Here is a 27,610-nt window from a genome sequence, read left to right as displayed (position 1 = left end):
TTGTGTTGCATCTCTCTGGTCCACACTCCCACACTGTGCAGTTTCCAGGTACCTGGATCTCCTCAATATTGTGGACGATGAACATGTCCTGCAGGTCCTCCATCGCTCCCTCCATCCAGTTGTTGAAGGGCGCCGCTCTCTTGGCGTACTCCAGGTAAAGCTCGTCTATTGACTCCAGCTGCTTCTCTGTCCTCTGTTGGTGAGACAACAGAAGAGGAAGAATTTAGATGTGTGGATATCAATTATTAACACAGCTGTAAATATTTTATTAGCCCTAAGGACTGAGTGTCTGTACTTGATACAATGATGGCGTCTTGATACACTACTTTGAGAAATATGACAATGTTTTTAACCGACTCCTTCTTTATATTTGACAAAACCAAATGACTGGACAAATTTATATTATATTTATAATTTTTTTGTCAACCCCAGCTTCTGTACAAGAATTTTGGCAAAATAAAATGGTTTAATACAGTGATATAAATCACGACCTGTCTGATCTAACAGATGAAGCTCTGTTAGATCAGACAGGTCGTGATTTATATCACGACCTGTCTGATCTAACAGATGAAGCTCTGTTGCACCAGGCTTTTGTGAAATCACACACTGATTCGTACCTCCAGTGACTCTTTGCGGCTCTGGGTGAGGGCTCCCAGGACGTCCCACTGATCACAGATCTTCTGACAGCGAGCGTTGACACTGGCTGAGTCGTAATAATCCAGTTCACTGGAAACACACAGAGTTTATGGCATTAGCAGATATTTCATTTACACACAGATACATTATTCAGTTGATTTTTCCTCTTAATATTATTTTTCTCTACACAGCAGTTTATCACTCCACACTTCTTCTTCTCTCCTTACTTGAGTTCCTGTGCGATGGCGGCGATCTGCTCCACTCTGTCCTGATGGGCTGCCAGGTCGCTCTCAAAGGCCTCGTGTTTCCGTAGCAACGCCTTCACTTCTGACAGGGTGGAGGTCTCATAGTCTTTCTGGGTCAGCATGGCCTCCTTACCTGCATGCACATACATTTCATTTATGAGTTTATCCTACAGTACAAGACTCTGAAAATGCTGCAATACACTCAGAAACACTATCAAATTTGTGCATCATTTCCTCTCCGTACGAGGAAGACCGACAGGTTAAATAAAGATCACAGCTGTATTTTAAAGAGGCAACAGATAGGATTCGTTTTTTTTTTGTTTTTTTTTTTTTAGCTTGGCGCCACCTAGCGTCAACAGTGTTGCTTGCACTATCGCAAAGACCAAATTGACCATGGGGATCAGAGATAATCAATAAAATGTAGGCTGTAAAGCCACCAGTATACCTCTATGTATATGTAGAATGAGAAGGTGTGTGGACACTATACTAAATAAATGAGTAAAGAGACTGAGCAACAATTATCAGATTTATCTAAAGAAAAAAACAAATAGTAATGCAAATAATTATAGCAGAATGCACAGTACCAGTACAAACAACTCACAGTAAATTATACCAATATGTACAGTATCAGTACAAACAACAGTAGACACGTAAGGGATAATATATAGTGAGCCGGTGACTGTTGAAAAATAATTCCCGACAAGGGAATGGAACCCTGACGCGCAGTGGAGTTATTTGTTCAACAGTCACTGGCTCACTATACATTATCCCGCTTAGAACATGGCTTACTACTAAAAGATTCAATGTTCAATGCATCAATATTATTAAACTGCTGGCAGAGTGTATTGACAGAGGAGAGGCGTTCACCAGACAAATGGGAGCAGAGGAGAGGATTTTACTCCACCTCTCCCGGTCGGAGAGGCTGCGTGCCCAGTAGCTGCGGTGGCAGCGGCGGCGGAGGGGTGTGGGTAATCACTGTCCGAGGGCTGCCGTAGAATGGCAACGAGGATGTCAGCCGACCAACACTCGCTACCTGGTCCCTGGTTGCGGCGATATGCGATGCTGGCCAGCTGGGAATGAACTAGCAGCCAGTACAGTACAGTCCTCTCTCGTCTAGCTACCATTTAGCCGTGTTACTTACTGATCCATTAGAAAGAAAGCTAGCTGGACATCGGTTCTGAAGCCTCTTTGGTCACAGAGCTCCTTCAATCTCTTGAACGCCTGACTGAGGTTTACTCTTGTTTTTCCTCTTCTTTTATCACTCTCCTTTTTGCTCCTCTTTGCCTCCTCAGACAGAGGAGCTCGTTTTCTTTTGGGAGGCCGTTTTTCACTTGTTTCCAAACTTTGTCCGCCTGCCAATGTGCTCCTGACTCAACTATCTCATGCCCCGGCCAGTTCCTCATAAGGACCAGCTCCAATCCCTGATTGGCTGACCAACCAGTTTGGCAATACATGACGCATTTCCTGCCGTAAAGCAGATTTTTTCCGCGAAAATTCGTCCCCGGTGGCAGAAGCTTATTGCAAAGATTGCAAAGCCATTAAGTTACCTATAAACGCTGATAGTCTGATTTTACTGTGTATACTACCCTGTGCAACCCACATTATTTTCATAATGATATATATAGGCAAAAATGCTGTCTGTTGCTTCTTTAAATTTGATTGAATAAACTTGATTTTTGGAGAAAAAAAAAAAAGAAGAAGATCCAAACTGATCCTAGAGAGGCGACTCAACACAGCATAGAGTTTGTACATCCAGTGTGAATATGTGTGTGATAAACCCTTTACTCACCATCTGTCCAGGATTCATGGATGGCAGCCTTCTGGTGGAACTTCTCGGCCAAATGTTCCAGTCTCTCCAGACGTCTGATCTCACTGAGAATCCACTCCTCGTAGCCTTTTTCTGCTCCTTCCAGAGTGTGCCACGCTCCATTGATATCCTGAGACCAAACAGCAGGAGTTACTGATATAAAACCCTCACTGCAAAGTACAGCACCGCACCTGTTTCTGTGCCTGTGTAGTTCACATATAGCAGAATAACCATCGACCATTCCAATACGTACAGGAAAGTATGAATGAAATGGTGTGAAACTCAACAGAGTATTCTGCTGTAATATTTGGAGGAACTGAACTTTTGTTGTTCACTATATGATGGTAAAAAGCAACTTTCTGAATCAATGTCATGTTATTAAAATATACCAAAGAATGGTTCCTACGGCGTTATGCGATTTAGATTTAAGACCTTTTTTAATGAATTTCAAATTGGATTTTTAAACAGAAATGAGCTGCATAAATGACGATTGTATACATACAGACACCATGCGTCCTTCTGATGGCATGAAGGCGGGTCTGTTGCTGAGTCTCAGTTTAGTCTGCAGAGTGTTGAAGCTGATCTCCAGCTGGCATTTCTCTTGGACCTGAAACAGGAAGTGAAGTCGGCCCACAGCGTTAGTGAACACATTCAGCAGAGGAAACAAAAAACTCTTAAAATGACAGAATGGAGTGGATATAAAAACACTGAATGTACTGTCAGGACATCCATACTCAGCTGGCTCAGGGCAGGGTAGTTAACGCCAGTGAGGCTAAATTTTAGCACCGCAGACGTTATTCTATACCTTGGGTGGTTTGTGGACACAGCGGTAGTCTCTGAAGTCCTCCTGTTTCGCCTGCATGTCATTCACGGTCTTTTCCTGGGTTCGGTTCTCCAGCCAGGGGATGGTTCGACGGATCCACTCCAGCAGCTGGAAGCAGAGAGGAAGACAGGGAGGAAAAACAATCAGGCTGTCATCCACTGGAAACAAGACACTTTCTCAATGGTAAAGTTCTCGTGAAGTGAAGAGGTCTAATCAGCCCAGGTGCAAACATATTAAGTTTTGTACTCACATCGCTGGCCAGTTTTTCGTAGTCCTCCATCATCTGCTCATTCTCCTGGTTGACAGCCAGCACTTTGCAGATACGATTTGCAGCTGTCTCAGCCTATCAGGAAGCAAAGCGATGAGCAACACTCACAGTAATTGGATAAAATACTGTGACACTGAGTCCACTCGTTGTGCCCAAAGCTTAGTGAGAACATTCACTGTAGTTACATATTTCTAACAGGATGCTGCACATTTAAAGGAATACTTCAACCCCCCAAATACCACAGTGAATCAATGATCCATAAACAGAGAAAATTCTTCATGAAGTGAAGTCATGGGGCTGATTACATCTGATTACAAACTCTCACAACTCTTGCAGTATAGTCCAAGTCTCATTCATCCAGTCATATGCTCAGTACTTCCCAAGCACATACATTTTGGCTAAAACCTTATCATATAAAACTGAAAGTGAAACGTATCTATTCCCTCTTAAGTTCAGATTTACCAAAGTCACATTATAACACAAACTCACTAACTGATAGAGGTAGTGGTAGACCAGCAACTCACGTGTTCAGCAAGGCAAAATTACTGTTGGATAAGCATGGATAAGTTTCACTTTCATTTCAGTTCCCCGTCAGAGAGAGCTGTCTGTGAAGTACTGAGCATACGACAGGATAAATAAGACCTAGGTAAATCTACGTGAATTGTGTGAGAGTTTGTAAATGGATGTTTTGATAAAGTTTTGCTGATGTTAAACATGGACTCCCTATGACTTCAATTCAACAAGATTTTTTTTTACATTTTTGGATTTTTCCTTCGTTGTGAAGGCATATGAGAAAAATGTTTTCTTCAGGAATTCAACACAGGGTGGGTGTTTGATATACAACTGGTGATTTGGGTTGTGAAGTATTCCCTTATGTCACTACAGCAAACAGAAGGTAAGTGCCTACTGCCCTTTATAACTACCTCAACCTGAGTTTTCATTACCACTGTTATAAGAGTTTTTCCGTTCAAAAGTTGTGCGAGCACACTTCACACACAGGCAGTGAATACTAATTAATCTAAACAAGGTCAGGCACGTTATTAAAAAAAGTGCACAAAGTCAAATCAATGTAGGTCAAATGAAGGTTACATTTGACTAATGAAAACATGCTCCAGCTGTTGATGGTTAGTCGAATGTGCCAAAAATCAATCTGTGTTTTAAAGCTCCATGCTTCTCCTGTCACAACTCAGGAGTCAGTCCGTACATCTAGTTACAGGTTCATGTAGTGCTGGAGTCCACATCAGTAGGTCTGCCTAGGATATTACACTACTGTACCACTGGAATAATAGACAAAAAACAGTACAAAGACTTTGACATATTGATTAAAGCTGATGTATTCTGTACAACAAACATTTTATGTGTTCCATCATATATGGATAAGATGCTTTTGAGTTTAAATATTCACTTTTAAAGGGCCAGTGTGTAGGATTTAGTGGCACCTAGTGGTAAGGATGGTAGATTGCAATTAGTGAAAACTGGTGTGAACTTTCACTTAGGATTCCGTCAGTGTTCATCGGTCAGGAAGTTTTAACTGGGAGCAGAATTATGCACAGAGGCCTCTTCCTCTCCAAAACAAACAAACCTGGTGATTTAAACCAGTTAAAACACTGATGTACAGTTTCTGTTACAAAAATGTGTTTTTCTGAAGCTGTTTGGCTCATCATTGAGGAGCCATTAACTACAGTGGCCAACGCGTAGGGTTGGGTAATGCCTTGCACCTGAGTGACAACGCCAGGTTCAGACAGGAGGTGTAAGCACTGTGAAGTGGCCACGTAACTCCGTGGATAGCTTTCTTGCCTCGGGGCGTTTTGCGGTGGAGACAATGGAGCTCTGTGGAGCTACCAGGTTCAGAGAAGAGGTGGAAGTGTCCCGAAGCCAGGACGGTGGCCACAGAACTCGGTTGGCTTTCCAGTGAAAAAAGGGATTGTAGATACTAGTACCAAAATTGACTTACCACCAGTTCAAATTTGAATGGTACCCAACCCTACTGGCATAAAAACACAAATGACCTTATCTTGAGCCAGTGTTTGGTTTGTCCATTCTGGGCTACTGTAGACACATGGCAGTGCAACATAGTCAGCCATGTTGTGGACGAGAAAGTGCCTCCTATGTAGATGTAAACGGCTCATTCTTGAGTAACAACTATTATTTTCAGGTGATTATACACTAAAGAAAATGTTATTTTACTTGTACGGATGCTGCCAGTATATCCCCCGAAATCCTACATACTGGACCTTTAATGTCTAAACTCATATTTCACATATACTGCATATACATATTAAGACACCATACAACAAACATTCAGAGTTGAAAAGTGTTAATAGTAGTTGAAGAGAAACTGGAGCGACATCAACCAGTGTTTCCCACAGTAACAAACCCAAACAGGTCTGACTTTCCCAAAACTACATCAGTACGGTGATCTTTCATATTTTATTGTTTTCCACAGGGGAAATACAAACTGCTGTAAGTACACGTAGTCTGCAATTTATATGTATGTATATATATATATATATATATATATATATATATATATATATATATATATATCTATCTTTATGTAGCGTGTCTTCAGTTATTCAGCTGAGATATTCATAACTGTAAATAATTTGACACACACAACAAATCAAGAGCAGACAATCACAGTACTGACATGAGTTTGGGAATTTAAATCCAGGCCATAAAGTAATCCATTTTGGGGAAACACAGTCGATGTCCAAAGAAACTGAATCAGGAGCATCAGAAAGCGTTTGTTGTTGTCAGAGGTCCCATCATGGTCCTAATCCTGTTATTTCCTGACTTTGCTTTACTGAGTGTCCAGAACTCTGTAAGAGAGCATCCATGACCACAAGTCTGACTGTGTAAACACTCTGACCTCCTCTACATACATATATGTAAAGAAAAAATAAAAATTAAAAATTATTCAATTCATTGTCTGTCACTAGCTGAGAATTACTATATTACCCAGGAAACTGATCCCTGTCTTTTCACTGTCTTGAATAAATAAACTCATCTCATCAGTGATGAAAACCTTGCTGGGTTTTTGTTGTTGTTGTTTTGCACCAAGGTGTGAGTCTGTGAGTCTGAAGCGTGAGAAGCTCACCTTCTGTGCACCAGAGAAGGCGTGATAGAAGCAGGATACATAGGTCATTATGGCCTTCTCATCTGGCCTCAGCGTACCCACGATGTCTACGCATCACCCAGCACCCAGCAGGGCAGAGAGAGGTTGATGAAGAAAAGTAAACAGAGAGAGAGAGAAAGAGTAAAGCCAAAGCTACATGGTCCCTGCAAGGTTTGAGAGCAAGGGCTGGGAAGAGATAGTGGCTTCCTCTTTAGGTCCACAGCTTCAAGTTCCTCCCACACTGACAACAGGAGAAGGGGTGTCAGAGGACAGTTGGAGGACAAGTGTCCTCTTGAAGAGCGTTGAGAGACACTGGAGCCACAAGTTCAAGGTTGGGACACAAACACACACATCAACTGCTGAGTCAAGCTCATTAAATTGCTTTATTTTAAGTGTGAAGATGGTTGTTCTGTTGTTTGGTTCATTTAGGTAAGTACAGTAAAATGCTGGCAAAAGCAGTGAGTCTGAAGATTTAAGAGTTTGTTTGTTATCATCTGCAGTTTGCTACAAATACAAACTTTCCCTGTTGTTACTGACTTCATGTAATTAATTCAAGAACTACAGGGAGAATAAGCCACACACACACACACACACACACACACACACACACACACACACACACACACACACACACACAGTCCTCTCCTGAGACTGCAGAGAGGCACACAAACAAGTTCTGAATGAGCCAGAAAATTAATTAGAGGAAGAGCAAAACAAGAGACACATCAACTGGCTTCCTGTCAGAGGCCTACAGGGAAGGGAGGAGAGGAGAGGAGAGGAGAGGAGAAACAAGAGGTGGAGCAGAGAAATGAGATGGGAGGGTAGAAATAAAAGGAGTGGACAGGAGAGTTGCAGGAGGCAGTGTCTGAAAAGGCCGTCTGACAGCAAGGTAAAGTAGTGAAATTACTGTAACTACAACATACACTTAAACTGATATTGATTTTTTAGGTGGTTAAACCTAACCATCTGAGGCAGTATTTGCATAACACTGTTTGATTTTATGTACGTGACGTGGGTGTCTTCTACCCAGAAGTTATTGTAAACAAACACTGTGATTCGGTCTATACATGATATCTTTGATTTGCTGTGGCTGCTTATAAAAGCAAACAGGATCTGGAACTGAAGTCTGATTTGATCTCAAGCCTACAGACATTTGTATCAGCTAGAAAAACCTGAACCTCTGATCACTGCTGCTCACGGGACGACACTGCATTCACCTGAACTGTATAGAAATTCTGTACAAGTCTGGAGAACAAACTCAGCTGCAGTTTTCTGCAACCTACACACTCATTTCAATAAGAACACATCACAACAGAGGGGACAGACTATTTACTGCTTTCACCAGCAAAGGTACATTCACACTGTCTGTGTCTGTGTGTGTGTGTGTGTGTTTGTGTCTCAGTAAATCCAGTGTCCTCGTAAATGGTTTGGCAGCGCTGTGGAGAAAGTGACGCCATGCTGGACAGGAAGCAGCACCTTGTTAGTAACGGAGGGGGGTTAAAGGTTGAGGTCAGGGGTCAGAGGGTACCTTCTGTGCTCCAGAGAAGGCATGGTAGAAACTGGACACATAAGTCATAATGGCTTTCTCATCTGGACGAGCAGTGTTCACAATGTCTACAAGGTGTGGGGGGGGAGACTGTGGTTATGAAGACATACACATATACTGACAAGACATGTGATTATAGACAGAACACACACGTACATGCACTCATATTTTATAAACACACACACACTTAACAAGCTGCTGTAGCTGTTAACAGCCAGACAGGACGATCAAGACTCAATTCATATGCAAACAGAAGGAGTGCAAATACAAGAACTAACAATACTGTACATATGAGAGTCAGACCATAAACATCTTTACTAAAACACTTGTTTGTGTGTGGAGCTGTATCGATTATGATTTTTTTCACATTCACAGCCTCTATTGAGGTTTTAAAATGACGAAAAATGTGGGCCCGAGAGAACATCTGCACCAAACTTAAGATAACTGGTAAAACTGGAATTATCTGATTAAATATGGGTTAAATAAAATAAAAATAAAAACTGTTTAGATTTTGAATGTTAATATAATGAATAAAGCTTTGGAGCCTCCAACAATTCGGTACAGTCCTATTTGTGCGTGTATAATTCTATGATTCTTATTTTAGTTTCTGTGATATTTTAGAATAACGAGTTAAGTTCAGCAAGGAAACACCTTCAACATTACGTTTGCTTTTATGCTGAAGAAAATTAACATAAACATCAGCATCAGCCCTCAGTGCACATAATGGTCTTCCCCTCATACATACAGACAAAGACAGACTCAGACAGTTGCATCTCATTTACAATCAAAGCATTAGGGGAGCAGAGGAGGAACAATGACATGGAGTCTTCATCTATCCTAGAGATGACAGCTTCTCATATAAACAGGTGCAACAGTGCATTTGGAGATCAGAGGCCACATTTACACACACAACAACACTGTGACTGTAAAGGAAGTGGCACAATAATTCAATTCAGTCAGGGCAGGCTACACAGTACTCCAGGCTAATTCAATTGGCACATAACACCCAGAAGCAACCTCCAAGTGGAGAGTAAATAAATCTGATATACTGGTATGAATAAATATGTCATCTACATGTAATATCTGGAAGTAGAACTTTTTCACTTCATTTACATCTCTTAAGTCACCTGTGTGAAGTACCGATCAGGTCGGATGTATGGGTCGGTATAGTGACACCACCAATCATGTCTTTCACAAATCAGTATTTTCTCATGTGACACCATTATGACCACACGTAGTTGCTTATCACAACATCTGGGCTGCTGTTGAATGGTCAAAAAATACATCATATGTACACAATGAGGACAATGAGGGAAGAGAGAGTGTTATTAGTTACCATTGCTGCCACTTGATATGGTTATGTGCTTTGGTAGCGGCTGATAGCTCTGATTCTATTCTGTGTGCGCATTTTGTGATGTGCTAGAGTCAGATATGTGACCAATTTCTTTTGGATACTTTAAAAGTTTAATGATAAACATTGGTATTTTTTATTTTTTTTTTTAACTTCATTTGCATTTGTTTTAAATTTTGTCATTACCAAAAGCTAAAATAAAGGGTTTTAAATAGGGTGCTGAAAATGTCTGACCAATCTACACTGCCTAGTTTTAAAATCCTGCCTGACTGAATTTGTAATTGATTAGCCCTGCTGAACTCTAATACTACTGCGATTGTGTTCCTGGTCAAAGTACAGCTACAGTCACACACACAGCAGGTGCTCCGGTTCTGAGGATTTAGGTCAGTCTGATTCAGTTTTGCGTCATCTGATCAGCCTTTTAACTATTTAGAATTAACCATCGGTGGCAAATTGATCGGAGCACCCTAACCTTGGGGTGTTCAATTTATTATCCTTGCTGGTCACCGACTCTGGCTGCTTGAGGTAGAGAAAGCGACTTAATTACTTTTGGGCAGATTACTTTTGAACTGTGGTGTGTAAAGCAATCAAGCGCTGCATGACAGTAATTTTAGCACATAACAACTATAAATGAGAATACAAACACAGGGGTTGTAAAATCACTAAATAACTCGAGCAGCTTAATTAGACTGCTGCCCACTTACAATACAGTCACCTTGTTGTATGCATGTAAACACAGTCTGCATAAAGTAGAGAGGACGACAGAACATCGACAGGACAATTCGATAATAACACAGTATCATTCAGGCCTACCTTCTGCGTCCAACATCTTGGGGATATCCAGGTGCTTCTCAGCCACCTCGAAGGCATTGTTCAGGTTTGTCACCGGGTCATCCTGAACAACCAATCACGGCGTCAAAAGACGACAAACTCACTAAGGTCATGTGTTTTATTATCAGCCATTTTTTAAAAATTTGAAACCTAACTATTAGTTTGCTTCGATATATGGACTAGGTTTAATGTTTGCGTCCAGCAGTAATGTTTATGTGTGTGTGAATGTGTGTACCTTTCTGAGGCTGTCGTAATCGATGAGATCAGGTCTGTGTCTGTGGATCAGAGCGTTGAAGGCGAGACCGTCCTTCCAGCTGTTAGAGAGAACAGATGAGTCAGGTGTGAGGCAGAGGGATAACAGTGTGAGATTGACTTCAGGACAATATAGTCTTAACTCAGGTTCACTTTCTAGACCTTGTCTAAACTAGATTGGATTTGTTTTAGCTAGGACTGAAGACTTTTTTTTGGTCTCCACTAAATCACTGAAAATAACAAGTTTTTGCGTAAATCGTGTATATAATGCATTTTGACAGCTTCTGATCCTTCCCTTCATAATCTTTTATTGATTTCTCATTTTCAAATACTCTATGCATCATATTTTTCTGTCAGAACAGTTTCAATGGCTCCTGACTACTTCTGAGAAGTAAAACATGTTCCAGTTTCTCCAACAGGGGGCGACCTCTCTACATAATTACAGCAGCTCATAGGAGAACACTGAGCTTTCATTCAGCTTTTAACAGTGTTGGATGATGAAGACATCTCTACCTCTCAATAGGTACATACAAATTCCTCATGCATCACTAGGCATGGTCATGCTGCTCCCAGACGACTGAGATGTGTTACAGAGTTGTGTTATGTTTGTGTGTTTAATAGATCACAATGTTACACGTTAATTTCTTTTCATCTTCAATATTGGCCAGATCTGACAAAGTTCCTTGCAGGCTTTTCATTTTTTAATTCATCTATTTATCTTTTATAAATCAGGGTTTCACTGGAGACTTTTACTATCCCTAAAAGCTCTTATAAAAATTCCTAAGCCTCAAGATAGAGAAATGAATTTTGATGGAAATGCCGAATTTCTCTTACTTTCTAGGGTCTCTAAGTGTGTGAGTGTGTGGTACCTAATGTGGAAGTTCTGGACGTTGACATTCTTGTAGGGAGCGGTCTTCCTCTGGCACCACAGCAGAAGACCCTCCTTCGCAGAGGTCTCTGTAATGAGGAGAAAGGAGGAGAGAGAGTAGCAGCAGGAGTCAGAGGCCTGTTTTGGAAAAGACTTCATTACAGTATATTATCTTGTTTTATTCTATTAACGGTGCTCAAGCAGAGAGGAAAATACTGCACAGCATGTTTATGAGTGTGCTAAATATAAACTGCTTTCAGTCCTCATCAGCGGACTTAACGTATCAGGATGTTTTTGTTTACTGTGTGTGCCGAAACAAACATCAGAAACCTATCAGTCACTAATACGGCGAATTAAAAAATATGAGTCAGTACTCCTCACAGTGGCCCACACCCACCAGAGTTAGTCAACACAGACGGTTTTAATTAGCCACCACAGAGTCATTACAGCTCTGGCTGAGGGACACTGATTCTCCAGGCAACATTTATTCAGCAGAATAATTGCAAAAATAAAATGGCACACCCGCCTTTATGACTGTTTATACTGAAGTGATTAGTAAATTAATCCATTGGTTTATCAGCAGGAAATGGCAGAGGATGAGAATTTGTTGCTTTTGTTGTTGTTTTATATCAATCTAAGTTCAGTGTTCTTGACTGTTGACCTTGTGATGGCCATCATCTGAAATTTTACAGACTGCCATTCACTGACAACTGATCAATTAATTGAAATACAAACTGGCAGATTACTGGATAATGAAAATAAGTGTTCGATGTAGACTTAGTCTGAAAAAGTTTTAACAATGCAGCAATTTTTTCAATGTATAACCCAGTAATAATATGTTTTCAACATGGAAATTAACAGACATTTAAACAAAACATAAACATAAAAACAAGAAATGATAAAAACAGTCCAATTACACAAAACTATCAATAAAGTAATATTACTTGTGATCCCAAATCCCACACACATTACATTTGGTGCAAGTGTCATCTGCATAGAATGAACCAAAACTAAAATAAAGTTAACACTGCCAGGGAAAATAACACTATGTCAAAGAACTGAGTCTGTATATCAACTAAAAATGTATCAAAAACAAGAGCAATATTTCAGGTAAGAAAAAAAAGAAGTCTTGAAATAAAGTAATCAGTTTGAGTTAGACAAATTATTCCTGTCTGATGGTGCTTCACACTTAAAAACATACCTCACTGTTTCTTTAAAGGTCTAGTGAGTGGACTTAAGTGGCAGCTAGTGGTGAGGTTGCAGACTGCAACTAACTGGATATCCCTCTACTCGGGGGCGGTGCCATACACCCTGCATCACACAGAGTGTCGTGTGCCTGATGTGCATTCTCACTGGCTCGCACTAGGTCATTCCTCACTCTTTGGATAAGTTAGCAAACTGGAACCTAATAAAGGTGATTATTAACCTAATCTTTGCCTTCACCACTGGACTAAACCTAGAGGAGACCTCATGCCTAACTGTACCTTCAAACAGAGGTGATTTTTTTTTATTTTATTTTTTGTGATCATTGATTTACGAAGATGCACTTACACTTAAGCTCCTTGTACTGCTGACACAGCTGCAACCGTAAATAGACTTCACTGCAGATTTGTAAATGTCTTTTACCTGACTGCTGATACATTTTTAGTTTACAATCATAATGTTACACTGGAAAATATGTACATCTAAATAGTGCTAAAATATATTGACATTTAAATGGACTTAGTTATGTCTAACAACAAACATCTACTCACACTGGTGATATCAATGTGGTATCTTGCATCAACAGATGCCCAAACAGCTGAGACAATACGAATTATAGGAAAACATGATACCGCATGCCTTCACACTTGACATGCATCAAATCAACTGATCTTATATTGTACGCATGAACGTGCGCTCAGAGACCAGACAGTTGCAGAGCTCGGCAAAGTGTGCACTGCTGCATCCTGCTAAAGCACGCCCATCTGTGTGAAATACCAATTTTTTAGGGAGTCCCCCCATAAAGATATGAAGAAGTCATCCTAGTCCTGATTAAACACTACTGAAAACAAAACTGTCAACAGGATATTCCATATCTGCCAACAGATCACCCTAAATCCTACACACAGCTCCTTTTCCTAGCACTGAGTAGTTTTACGTCATCGTCAGTCATCATGTAGGCCAGATCTGTTTCATCTTGCCTGTATTCCATCACTACTCACCCCCCTCTCATGTGTGTATGAATGTCTCTAGCCTTGTTACTTCCACTCTAGTTCCCACGATGCACCCTCAGCTTGCACATCTGCATGTGCGCGTAAACCCACAAGATTCCTGCAGGCCTTAGTCGGCTAATTAATCCTGAAAATCTGGCCGGGAGTCAAGCTGACGGAGCGCCTTTCAGCAAGGCACTTGCAAAGTAACAAACAGGAAATAGTACCTTCTACAGAGATGTCCTGGATGGCGAAGCGGAGGATGATGGTCCAGATCATTCCCAGGGTCATCTTAGCATTTCCATCCACGATTTCTGCGCACACACACACACAAAAAAAAAATCATCTCAATCAATCACCACATTTCTTTTATTAGACTATAAATTTTGTCTATCGCTGCTATTTTTACAACCTTACATCCGCTCTTACATTTAATAATGCCAACACACCCACACACAACTGCACTGAGTGTCCCACAGCTTCCAATTTTCCGTCTAAATGAGATGCTTAAACAGTTATTTCTTTCATAAAATAATTCCTATCTCAGTAGGTATAAAATACAGTTTATTATTTAATCTGTTGTACAAGAGACACATATGCAGTAAAGTCAATATGTTGTGTAGGATATTGTCAAATGACATGAAAAAATTAATGTGCCAGTGTAAATATTTACAGTCTGGAACTCTGGAATATCACATATCTCAGTGTTCCCACAATGATCTACAGATATTTGTCAGGTTAATGAACACACACACAGAACAGAACAGCGAGTCACATGCATTGATATGTTAGTGAGAAGGTATGTAGTGCGGCTCACATTCCACTCATAGCCCAAACACATACAATCCTCTCATACTTTCACCTGCTCCAGTTGATCTGTCACACTTAACTGTCAGCTGTCACCTGAGAATTTGTCCCACATCACTTTCGTTCTAACATTCTTCATGGTTAATTTGACATTCATGTTTGGCTCTAAGATTTCTGTTCTGCTTAAAAGGGTAACGTCAGTATTTAAACTTGGATCCTAATTGCCCACTTTTTAGTGTCTAAGCAAATAATGGGACCAAATTTTTGAAACTGCAACAGAAGCAAAACAGGTTACAAAGTTACCACTCGAAGCAATTGTGCACTGTCAATTTCCATCCACCTAAAGGTGTTTGCTTTTGCTAATGGGCTCAGAATATTATTCTAAGTGTCTGACAATATTATGGACAGGATCCCTGGAGAGATTGGCCTTTTTGTTCAAGAGTAAGAGACTTTTTGTTTAACAAGAAACAGCCTCGAAATCACCATCGCCGAACCCACCAGACTCTGTAAATAAACGGTCATTTTAACATGTATATAGGATGAGCCTATTTTCACATCTAACTGGGTGAATTAAGGTTTATTTTAACCAAACTGTAGTTGGTATTTGCTGGAACAGTGGAAAGACGAACCAAGATGGTTTTTGTAAGTTTTATTTTGTTTCTGTTGACTTTGAATGAAGTGTGTTATAGTGTGAATCGTGTGTGTTATTTTTTATCATAAAATTATTCTTTATTTAAAAGGAGGCTGGTGGGTTTGGCAATAGGCAATTTGGGGGTTGTTTCTGGTTGACCAAAACTATCTTACTCTTTAACACAAAGGTCTGTCGCTGTAGGAATTATTTCCATAATGTTGCCAGACATTTATAATAATAATCATCGTTTCTAAATTTAAAAATAAAAGCTAAATTCTTTCTGTTCTGTGAGTTACACCAACTCTGTACTTCAACTCATTACAGAAAGGTTTAAGACTTAAGTCCCTGAAGAACAAATGGAGGCCTGAGAACTAGAATGTGTGGGTTTTAATAATCTCTGTAGGACGTTCTCTCTCACCTCATCACTTCCATCCCTCATTTTTTTTTCTTTTCCATTTTCTGTGTTGGCATTTTTCTCTCTGTCGATTTCCAGTACATGACCTTTAGTGGGCTGCTTTTATAGAGGGCCAGAAAGTGTGTGTGTGTGTGTGTGTGTGTGTGGTATTCTGGGCAACTGTGAGTTCAGTGGTCATCAGTATCTGAAGTGTCATGTGGCAGGAATGTCACATTTTCCCTAATAGAGTAGGATAAAGGTCAAGGTCCTCCAGCTGACACGCACGCTCACACACACGCACACAAAGCGGTGTGATATCCACCCTGCACCTCTGACCTCAGTCCTCATTGGGTGTGCATTTTACACTCACAATCGAGCTTGAAATTTTTTGGTCTTGAGGTCAGAAGTTTTAAGGGGGACTATCACGGTTGAATGAGATGTTTCCACAGCGAGGTCTGATGACTCATGAGGAATAGTTTGAACTTTATTCATTAGGTTTTAGCACATCAGATGGATGTGTTTGGTGTAATATGCATCTATTTGGGGGCCCTTATTATATTTGTATATACGAACATGAATGCATGCTTACCCTCTGCTCCAATGGAGACCAGTTTGACTCCTTTGCTGGCGATGAAGTCCAGGGCTTTGTTCACGTTGTTGATCTTGTGGACCCTCATCTTGCCTCGCTCAGGTTTGGGTAACCGTTCGCCTGCAGACAAACACACACACACAGACACACAGACACACACACACACACACACACAAAAACACATAATGTGAGGGAGTTAGCTCCCGTGGTGACGAGAGCGGAGCATGTTTCCACAAGCTCAGCAGAACAACACTCAGTCAGGACAGTTAAAGTTACAGCAGGGACGTTGGTGTTGCTCAAAGCAGAAAAAACTGAAGTGACTGAGAAAAGGGAAGCCGAAACTCATTTAGGGGACGGCAGCAGTTCAAATGATTGTCTGCTATATGAACAGGAGCAATTTTCCCACTCCAATCTGAAATGAAACACAAGACCAGATCTATAGCAGGGTGTTCCCAATGTTTCTTTAAATGTGATCCATACTGAGGTTGGAAACTGTGAGCGACCACACCCTGGGATGGACAGAGATGTTGTGTATCTTCAACATCTGAAAACATTTTTCACTCTGATCGACAGCTCAGGGACAGCTTTGAAAATCAGGCCGCTGCTCAGTGACACACAACTGTGTGTTTGGCTGTGTGGTGGGCTGGACGGCTTTCCCTGTGGCTTCTGTGTGAAACATCAGATGTCATTACAGACATTTTAGTTTAATTAAAAACACTGAGCCTCATTTTTCTGGTGCTGTGAAGTTGTACAGATGTAGGGTCGGGCTGGTGTAAAATCTTCAAACCCGTTTAATATAAGGCCGAATGCTGGACCAGATTGGTTTACCTAATTTTACCATTAGGTGTTACACTTGACTCAGCAGCCACTCATGAGTAGAACATATTGACACTGTGTCCTCACAGCAAATGAGCATCCAACTATCACATCACATCGTCTAACATCTTTGTCCACATTGAACCCATTAAATACGCACTTCTGTCATGTAAACAAGCCACGTAAATATCAGCTGTGCACTCAAGATCAGTCTGGAGACTTAAAAGATCAATGAGTACATGCTATCTTCCTCCGTTTGAACGATCAAATTAGCAAACACGCATTTTATGTCGGAATATTTATTGAAATTGTCATTCAATGTAGCCGACAGCAAGTAGCCTCCCTTGTTATTAGTGATGGTCATTTACCAGAAACTTTCAGCTCAACTGCCACTTTATGTTGCTTTTTGTAGTGAAATTTAAAAGGTGTCATGTAGATAATTTCTCATCTCAACTTTATGAATCAGCTGTTCATCATCCACTGTGGCGCTTTCAAAGTGGGAAATGAGAATAAATACAAACGGGGAATCTGAAAAAGTTAAGCTCTAAACGGCGCGCCTCGTCACTCACAGCCAGTCAGGACATCTCTTTTGATGGCCTCAAATTGTATTGGTGCAATTTTAGTTTTTCTTGAGAGACTAACACCTCAAAAACATACATGCACATTCTAGTAAACAAACACAACATGCGCCGCTCTTCCCACCCCCCACCTCTGCTGAAATTTGATCTCCTTCATGTTGCTGTGTGCGGCTCACAGCCTGTCAGACACTAGTGGCGCTGGTCCAATTGTAGACATAATATTATGTTAATAATGGTGTCATATTACTGATGCAATACAAGTTTGATTCAGCACTGCCATGTCATGAGGTTGCTGATGTACGTTTTAAAATGACAGAACATGTCATAACAACAAATGCAGGTCCAGCGTGTTTGCATAAAATCAAACCGGTATAAACTCTTACACTGAACCGCGCAAAAACCGGAAATCTACCCAACTCTGTCCAGATGAGTTACCTGAGATGACCTCCAGCAGCAGCATGAGCTTGAGCCCATCCCTGAAGTCCTCCTCGATGTTTTCGATCTGCGTGCCAGCCTTCCGCAGGTGGGAGTTACACCATGCCGTGAACGTCTGCACAGAGAGAGCACAGAAACAGGAGACAAATGGTGATTATTCAGAGTCTGCGTCGTTCTGTTTTTCCAGCTTTTATGACAATAAACCACCTTAGTATGGAGAATAAATGAAAATGAAATTCAATTAACAGGAAGGGTGGTGAGGGAGTTGCTTTGATAAGACAGGAAGTAGCAGAAGGGGAGGAGTCAGATGTTAGAATACAATACCTATAGCTATGAAACGAGAACTGCTTGTGATCTCCGAAAACAATTTAAAACATATGTCACAAAAATGGCAGATCAAATGATGAATAAAACAATGCACACTTTCGGTAACGCAGCAAACACCCACTATGTAAGAAACCTGCACTTATTTTTCAACTCTAATAAAAATATGGAGAGAAAAACCAAAATGTTTTTCTATCATTTTTGCCTCCTTGTTCTCCCTCTCATTCTTGTTACACAAACTCTGAACTCATAACTGGTGACAGAAGTGGGCTCAGTCCCGCTGTGAAATACAAAAAGAAAACGCCCTCCTGTCACGTCCAAAGCTACCGAAGTGCATCCCACATGTTAAAGAAACACCCAACAGTCCAGTAAACCTCACAAATACATCCCCTTTACTATCTGAAATCCAGACAGCAATCAAACTAAACATCTGTGATAACTTGTAATTAAATATCAGGATGGTGTACCAAATCACAAACACAGACATCTGGCGAAAGACACACAACCAGCACAAATCACACACATCAATAGTTGGTTGGAATCCGTGCTTTTGTGCTTCTGGTTAGCCAACATTCTTCAGAAATGTGTTTTCAATCATTTTATTGTGAAGGAGTTCATGGCACTGAGGTAGGCACGGGACTGTGGAGAGCTTAGTCATGCCACTCTCCAACAATCTCAGTTACGGCTCATCATCGATCAGTGTGCCAAAACTCTTTTGACTTGTTACATAATTTAGGGGAGGAGCCCTAAAAATTGCTCTAAAACGTAACCAAAATAAATCTTGGTGTAAAAATGGTGTATCCTGCACAACATAACCAATACTCCACTATGAGAGAGTGTTCATCTGTATGATAATTATTTGACTTCTTGAAGCCTTCAATGATCACAGTGACCCTAATGTGGGTGTCAATCAACATCAATGTATTACAGTTGAAATGAGAGCATTGCTTTAAGAGGGAATGACGGGAAGAGTTGAAAGGAGGAAGGAGAAGGTAAAATAAGGAAAAGTGATTCAGGAAGCAGGAACTCAAAGCTTGAAAAGAAGACAAAGATAAAACTGACTTGTTACAAGACAGACAGTAGCAGAAAAATGTTACTACTATTATTATCATATCAATATTTTATTCTGCGAAGATTATTAAATTAAAAAGAAATATTTAGCAGTTCCAGCTTATTAAATAAGAATATGCTGAGGCTTTCTGCGGTAGAGCTGAAACCCAGGACCAATCCGAACCAGTTTGTATATGACCAGAACCTCCTGAACTGAACCACAACTGAGCGGCCACCTCCATGACTGAAAAATTAAGCCAATGTGGAAGTTCCAAAACTGCAGTTCATCGAATCACCACTTGAGGTTGGCTCAAAAAGCAACTGAATCCCCCCCAGACCTCCCACTTTAAAACGCCCAAATTTACAGCAGAGCTTGTAAAACCCTAGAGCTACAAGTGACATCATCTAGTGTGCCACAAAGTCAAGAAGATCCACCATATGAACTGGGAGGCCCTTGCTGAGTTGGTATGGAATGACACAGATGGGACAATTTCTGACATGTCATAGACTATACAACTTATTAAAAATACAAGAAATTAACTGCTTTTAACAATAATTGTTACTCAAGTTCTTTTGAAGTATTGGAGTCAAATCTCTTCAGACTCACATCAGACATAAATCCTCTCCTTCTCAGTATTTGACATTAACTGAATATGGAAATATCTCAGACAACTTAGAAGAAAACATCACTGTTAAGACTGAGTAAGTATCAGTCAGCTTGATCCCTACACCTCTTTTTCTGCCTCTCTCCTGTGCTGTGTGTTCAAAAACATTATGACAGGGTGCTGCTCGCTGCCCTGCCCCTCTCCCCACCGTCCCACTGTGGCCACCGGCACAAAGCGCCCATTGAGCCTCGTGGATAATAGCACCCTTCAGCCCCCTGTGCTCTCCCTCAGCCCACTCTCTCTCTCTCTGTGACCCTCCCCCAGAACTGTTGCCACCTCCAACACACACACACACACACACACACACACACATATATATATATATATAAACTGGACCAGGACCTACACTGGATAGGGAGGAAGGGGAGATACATTTCACATAAACAAACAGTCATACAAAGTTAGGAGAGACATGCACCACACACACACACACACACACACACACACACACACACACACACACACACACACACACACACACACACACACACACACACACAGAGTTAACAACAATGCAGCAGGAAGTGGCACTGAAGCAGGAAGTGGCACTGCAGTGACAGGAAGTTAAACCCAGAGCAGACAATAAGAGTAAAGCAGCATCCATCACTGTCCCAACACTGATCTCTTCACATGGTCAGCTGCAACAAAAGCCTTGTGTTTTCCACGATCACAGGCCATCAACAATACATTTATTTCTTAATATAGCTTTTATTAAACTGGAGAAAATGCATGATTTGTTTATAAATGCTTCACAGAAATTATACTGTGGATTTGAGGGTTTGTATGATGTATTCAGTACGACGTATGTTCTGTGATGGTGATATATGACTAAAGATTATATGAGATTTGTGACAGATGGGGAAGCATCTCACAAATGAACATAAACATCATATCCCTGATAAATTAAATGTAATTTCCCACCTTTCTTTTTTACTGCATGTCCCTTTGCTACACAGGATGTCCAATACATAATATCAAATGTTTTTAAATAGTTCTGGGATTTCAGAGTAAAAATCATCGTCTAAGCCTGTGGAGCAAAGTGAGCAACACTGACCGGAAAATTCAGAGAATGGATTGCGGCAACTGATAGCACCATGAATTGCACATCACTTGCAACCACTTGATGCAATCACTTTGTACCAAGACCACAGTAAGAGAAAAATGTCAGAGAGACAAAGACAGCTACAGGTCCTGACCAACGAGCTGCAGAGGCATGCCATGACCACAACGTCTGGGTGAGACAAAACTTGTAAACTGGGGACGCTAATAATTTCAATGTAACTGCATGTGGACATTAGTGCTTATCTTTGAGAACTGGGCTGTTATTTTGCAATGAGGCTCATTTGCATAGAATGGGGCTGATTTTACTCCATATTGCCTAATTTAGATATGCACAAATAGAATAGAAGCACTGCGAAACTATTTGCTTGGAAGCAAAGGGATGCATTTCACCCTTGGCGGGTGCTTTGAGAATTACAGGGGTTTTTTTATACTAGTGCAGATAAGCCACACAATCCTTTTGTGAATTTGCCCCTGAGGGTTTCTGCATGTTGGGAGGCTTTGGATTCAAAAAGCAGGTTTATGAACGTGAACTGTTAAAGAGAGCAGCTTCACTATATAATATATATATATAAAACTGCAAAAGTCGGCTCTGTTCCAACAAGAGCGCTGCCACTGAGAGTGGTGACAGGGTGAGTAAAACACAAACGGCAACAGGTTGAGACCTGCAGAGAGCTCAGGAACTTCTCTGCACAGGCTACAGATTGTACAGCTTCCATCCCCTCCCTCCAAGGCCAGAGGTCAGACCCTGTTAGGCTCTCTGTGTCTTGCTCAAGGACACTTCAGCCTAGCTTTTGTCCAGTTTGAAGTAGCTCTTTACGCTGCTCAGCGAGGGCTCTCCATCAGGTTGTTCTGGGTCTGTGACAACCAGGAAGAAAAAACTTTTGTGTTCAGTTGGCTTTTTGTATTGTGGGGAAATGTAGCATGCCTTTGGCTACCCCATGTCACTCAGGGACAACAAGGTGTGGCACACTTGCTCAGACACTGAACCATGCTGAGAGGACACAAGGAGGCAGCGTTAACAAGATTATTTGTCCTCATACAACATATCAAAGCTGTCTTTAAACATGGTGAAGTTAATGACTACGCTTCGCTGCTTAGCTAACCACAAACTTATCATGTGATATCTCCAGCAAGCCAGTTCACATGAAATGTCAACCGACCTTATTTTACTTGTACAAACATATTGGCAGCTTGTTGATGAAAGTCTGATGAACGTGACACACAAGCATTATGTTAACTGCTTTAACTCTTAGTTTAAGCCCGACCTCGACTGGCTAGTTTCAATATTAGTTAGCAGGTCTATATCTTAATAGCTTTAAGTTTAACCATCTGTCTGTCAAAAGACGGTTTTTAAGGGTGCTCCGATCAGCATTATTATTTACCTTTTCTTAATAACACTGTATGCTGAATATTAAGATAGAGACCACTGAAATATAAACAGACATTATTTGTTTATGCACCAGAAATAACAGAAAAACTCCCAACAGGCAAGAATCCACTTCACTCACAGTTTGCAGTTAATCCCATTAAGGGTTTCCTGGTATTAAAGTTAAAAGTTTGTCCAATATTTAAGCTTTATGAGCTGCAGATGTGTAAAATTGCCAAAAGCTGCTTTAAAACACATCAATGTGATTACATGCTGAAGTTAAACGGTGACCTCAAACAGTGAGATCAGAGTAGGGTCCTGGTTGATGCATGCAGCAAGAATAACACACAGGATGTTCTTACCAGAGTTATGCAATAGATACTAGAGGATAAGAGCGTGATGCCTCAAATGTAAACCTTCTTAACACTCAGATCCAGCTTTACTCGGGTCTCACACAGCCTTCAGCTTGTTATCTGTGTCCTCAGCTCAGGTCAGAAATCCTCTCATCTCATCTGATCTGTGTAGCCAACACAGAGCGGCCACATGGGCAGGTTTAACAGGCTTCACTGGCACTCATCCTGCTTGATCGTTCTCTCCAGGAGTTGGGGTCAGCTCACTTTTAATTCGATCAAAGTAGGTAACCTCGAGAATTAAAACTGGTAGCTCACCTGGTGGAGTGCATACCATTAAGGCTCAGTCCTCATCATAGCAGCCTGCGATCATTTCCGGCTTTTTGCTTCATGTTGTCCTCTCTCTCTCTACACCACAGTTTCTTTTTCCTACTCAGTTTTCACTATCAAATAAAAGGCAAAAATTATCTTTTAAAAAAAGGTAACAGTGCTCTGATTGATCAGTCACCAATAGTTATTGCCTGATATTCATTCTAAATAGTTTGATAAGATCAAAGATGCAAAACTTCAGTCAACGTCAGTCATCAAAGTAGCATCATGGTGCCAATGTGGTGCCTCAAAAAAAGGACACAGGGTTTGTGATGAGGCTTCAGAAGTCTTTGTTGTCTGTGTCCTGGACAAACTGAGTCTGGAAGTGGTAAAGTTGTCCAACATGTCTCCTTTATGGCAGATATACAACTGTCTCTTCACTGCTTTACTGCTGCACAAGTGTGAAAAATAGAGGACGCTGATAGGGGTCTACTGGGGTCAGATGTTTGATCTCTGTGCCCTAAGACACACACACCTATACCAGTCATCAGTGTGACCTCCCAAAAGTCTTTCACCTCTGATCGCTAACTGAGCCCACAGGGTCAAAGGTCAAGGTTCAGATAGATATCACTGGTTTCAAAGACAGGAACCCAGCAGTAGTTTTAAACTCTAAAATGCAAAAATTGCACACGCTCGAATGCACACACTCACACAAACATAAAAACATGTATGTGCGACAACAGTGAAAAAACACACATATACACCAAAATACATGAGGTTGTATAGACTGGGAGCAGAAAAGGGTGAAAAGATGGACAGCATAAGTCTCTCGCGCACACACACACACACCACTCCTTGAACAGGAATGTGCTGAAGCGACATCTACCTACACACACACCCTATCATATCTTTGTATTGCTCACCTAAACTCTATTTCAAGCAACATACACATCATTGTGCCCACACCCAATGTCTCAATGCATGTGCAATTTTTTAAAATAGAGGCACTCAGCTGTAGGTATACCTGAATGCGCACACACATGCGCACACACACACACACACAGGCAGGTAAGGGTGTGCCCTGCTACACCTGGGAGGAATGAGCCAGGTTGAACACAATGTTATTGCTCAAGTGCCTTAAATTCTCTACATGACGTCAGCAGTGTGTGTGTGTATGTTCTGGATTACATACCCTTTTTTTTCTTGCTAACACTGATGAGCTCACTCTTAAAGAAACTCCACACACTGACAGTCTGTTGTTTCTGTGGCAGCTCGTCATTTCTACATCAACTGACTCTCTCTCACTCTCATTGCGCGCGTGTGCGCGCACACACACACACACACACACACACACACACACACACACACACACACTTTTTAAACACAAGCTTTTTTTACTTGCGTCACTGTTGAACAAAGAACTATTATTTCGTAACTTGACCTTGCAATACTTCTTCATATGCTCTTCAATAGTTTTCTCATCTTATTTTAGTTTTATAAACCTCTTATTATTTATTTATTTTATTTTCTCTGTTAATCTGTACTTATTGCTGTACTTGTGCTGCTGAAACAAACCCAGGTTTATCCTGTCTTGAAAATATCATAGAGAAAAAAATAAGAAATTTCAAACTGGTCCAGCTGGGAGCAGAGCTTCGCCTCACTGCTCCACCAGTCCCCGCTGATGACGGCCCCCGGGTCAGCAGTGTCTGTCTGTCTGCAGTGCCCTTTTCTACACTGTAGCATAACAAAATCGTCATTAAATGATGCATGAAGCTGAGCAGCGGGAGAATGCAGAGGGGTGCATTCATACTCAGGATGAGTATGAATCAATCATACCCAATATGGAAACGCATTTAGTCTGTAGTATTTTTTTTTGGTAACAAACCATGAGCTGACAGCAGTGTTACACAGTTCTTATCACAAACAGTCAGAAAGGTCTCACACCTTCAACACATCTTATTCAAGGTCTTAATCTCTATGAGTCATGTATTCTCAGCACAGCCACAGTCCACCCACCCACACACACACACCTATATACAGGCTGCAAAAACACACACACACACACACACACACACACCACTTCACACGGTCCGGATGTGTAATTTCTGTAGTAGATTTAATTAACTCTTTTATATCTCACAGTTACGTGGAGGCTCTGTAGTGCAATGAAGCTGCTGAAACATAAAGACGTCTTTCGCCACTTTCTGTGGAAACTCTGTAGACTGATAATTAATTTGCACCTTTTCAGAGTGTGGTTTGAGTTAATTAGGAAACAGTGTTGGTCCTCCACACTGCTTCTATTGCCAATCTTTTAAATCAAGCATGAATTAACTTAATCACGTAAGCCTTGTCAGACTGTAGTAAAAAGAGAAAATGCAAAAGAGGAGAGCCAAAGTAACCATGAACTCAATAAAGGGCTCCATCTATTGGGCGCTTTAGACCCCAAAATACTGATACCTTTACAGAGCACTTATTAAAACAAAAAACAGTGACATAAAATCATTAAGAACAAACTGATTGACAAAGTTCTGACAAATTGTCATGATAGAATTAGGTACCTGTGAGATACGACACACAGTATACCTCTGGGGACAATCTAGTCACTGAAATCACTTTTGCTCCACTGACACAGAAGAGCACCCAACAATGTCAGATTGGTTGTACTGAACCACTTCAGTATGAATGCGAAGCCTGGGCGTGGCAATACACACCATCAGAGAATGAAAAAGCAAATGTAAAATGGCAGCAGATGGCGAGTTGTTGCACCAGAGAGCAGATCTGTACTGCTAGTTAAAGGAGTTATATGGGGACCTGCTGGCAGGAGGTACAACCTCAAGGAACTTGGACAGAGCCATAGTAGACTGAACTGGCTGTACCAGACTGAGCTGGGCCAAAACCATGCTGGCGTGGCCCTGTGAATAAAGCTCAACAACTAGTCTGGTCTGGCCTGACACAAGGCCTCCTATTCTTAGAGGCACGGCAATTAAAAAAGGGCTGTGGCGCGCGACACAGCAGCGCTGCTAACTATTGTCACACACTGTGTTGCTTTAAACGCTCTAGAAGACAGGTTGGTCTTTGTGCATGAATATACAGGAGCCAATAAAAACTGTTTAAATGCATTTTCTCATGTCAACACATACAGACATATACATACATAGTATCTGCATGTCCGCACAGAACAGCACGCCATGATATTTACCCACTAGGCCAACTTAACTGTGACCATGCATCTTCATATGCGGACAACACATTTTGGGTTTGCTGGACCTTATACTTAATTCTGCTTAAATTATACTTGTATGTAAAGACTTGTTGTGCCACCTCTTGATAAGCACATTCATGCTTAATAATGTTTGTAGTTTGATGATGCGTACAAATTTGACCAATTTTGACCAATTTTAGCATAGTAACAAGCTGAGATGCTGTTAATTACTTTATTATTATATTATTACAGTATTTCACACAGGCCAATTAAGTGTGACAGCCTGCTCATACAGACAAAAGAATATGCCTAGCTTGGAGTATAGAACAAGGAAAATTTATACAAAGCAACATGACGAACAAAACATAAGGCTTTTGAATCTGTTGCATTGTTTGTAATTTTGTTTTTGCATATCAATATTCAAGCACTGAAAAAAACAGTTTCATATATTTCATATTACAAACTTGCGAGTATTTATTTTTTCAAGAACAACTTATTGCTCAAAGATAATGCTTAGTTTTTTAAACTTATCAGGTCCTACTAATCCCTAATAGCCAGGAGAAATAATAATGCAAACAAACGTTGGGTCTCAGGAGGTTACAGACGGGCCTTGGACTCAAATGTACTGTTACACGAACCTATCTTTTGCTACTGTCTAAACTAAGTTCAGCTCAACATTGAAAATTCTTCATTTCTGAGTCACAACTGTGCTCGATTAAGTCAAGCGAACCACAAGACAAACACCATCTTCAAACACTGAGATTCCTCAAACTCCATTTCAGAAATAAACATTATGACAACTCCTTTTTACAACCATGCTGAGCTGGAACATAAATCTAGACCCACAATTAAAATATACACACACACACACACACACACAAAAGAAGAAAAATAGCTGCACTCTAGATTCCATTGCACTCTGCCTCAATGCAGCTTCATTCATACAACAGTGGTGTAACTGGATATGCAGCCTGCTACTGTAGAGCTGCCGCTGCTCCGGTCTAGAGTCACAGTGCAGGAATACGACACCATCCTACAAGGCTCATGGTGGGACCTGGGAGGGTCCATGATGTACCCGTGTATGTGTGTGACAAC

General features: G+C 40.9%; 1 protein-coding gene across 4 annotated transcripts in view; it reads right to left on the bottom strand.

Moving 5' to 3' along the window:
* actn4 (actinin, alpha 4) overlaps positions 1-27,610 on the bottom strand; it is a 70,691-nt gene that overhangs the window by 7,981 nt on the left and 35,100 nt on the right. For 2 of the 4 annotated variants that reach the window (XM_049576379.1, XM_049576376.1), the window contains exons 2-15: positions 18,188-18,302; positions 16,359-16,478; positions 14,165-14,251; positions 11,747-11,834; positions 10,861-10,939; positions 10,608-10,689; positions 8,426-8,511; positions 3,762-3,854; positions 3,494-3,619; positions 3,191-3,295; positions 2,671-2,818; positions 864-1,014; positions 618-726; positions 53-193 (exon numbers count right to left, since the gene is read on the bottom strand). In XM_049576379.1, the coding sequence (XP_049432336.1) occupies positions 53-193; positions 618-726; positions 864-1,014; positions 2,671-2,818; positions 3,191-3,295; positions 3,494-3,619; positions 3,762-3,854; positions 8,426-8,511; positions 10,608-10,689; positions 10,861-10,939; positions 11,747-11,834; positions 14,165-14,251; positions 16,359-16,478; positions 18,188-18,302 (1,530 nt within the window). Of the gene's footprint in view, positions 1-52; positions 194-617; positions 727-863; positions 1,015-2,670; positions 2,819-3,190; positions 3,296-3,493; positions 3,620-3,761; positions 3,855-6,879; positions 6,966-8,425; positions 8,512-10,607; positions 10,690-10,860; positions 10,940-11,746; positions 11,835-14,164; positions 14,252-16,358; positions 16,479-18,187; positions 18,303-27,610 lie in introns of all 4 variants that reach the window. The other 2 variants (XM_049576378.1, XM_049576377.1) reach the window with 1 other exon arrangement.

This window comes from Epinephelus fuscoguttatus, linkage group LG5, assembly GCF_011397635.1.
Source record: "Epinephelus fuscoguttatus linkage group LG5, E.fuscoguttatus.final_Chr_v1".
NCBI classification, from domain to species: domain Eukaryota; kingdom Metazoa; phylum Chordata; class Actinopteri; order Perciformes; family Serranidae; genus Epinephelus; species Epinephelus fuscoguttatus.
The sequence above is the reverse complement of the archived record's forward strand: the minus strand, read 5'-3'. Positions and strand labels throughout refer to the sequence as shown.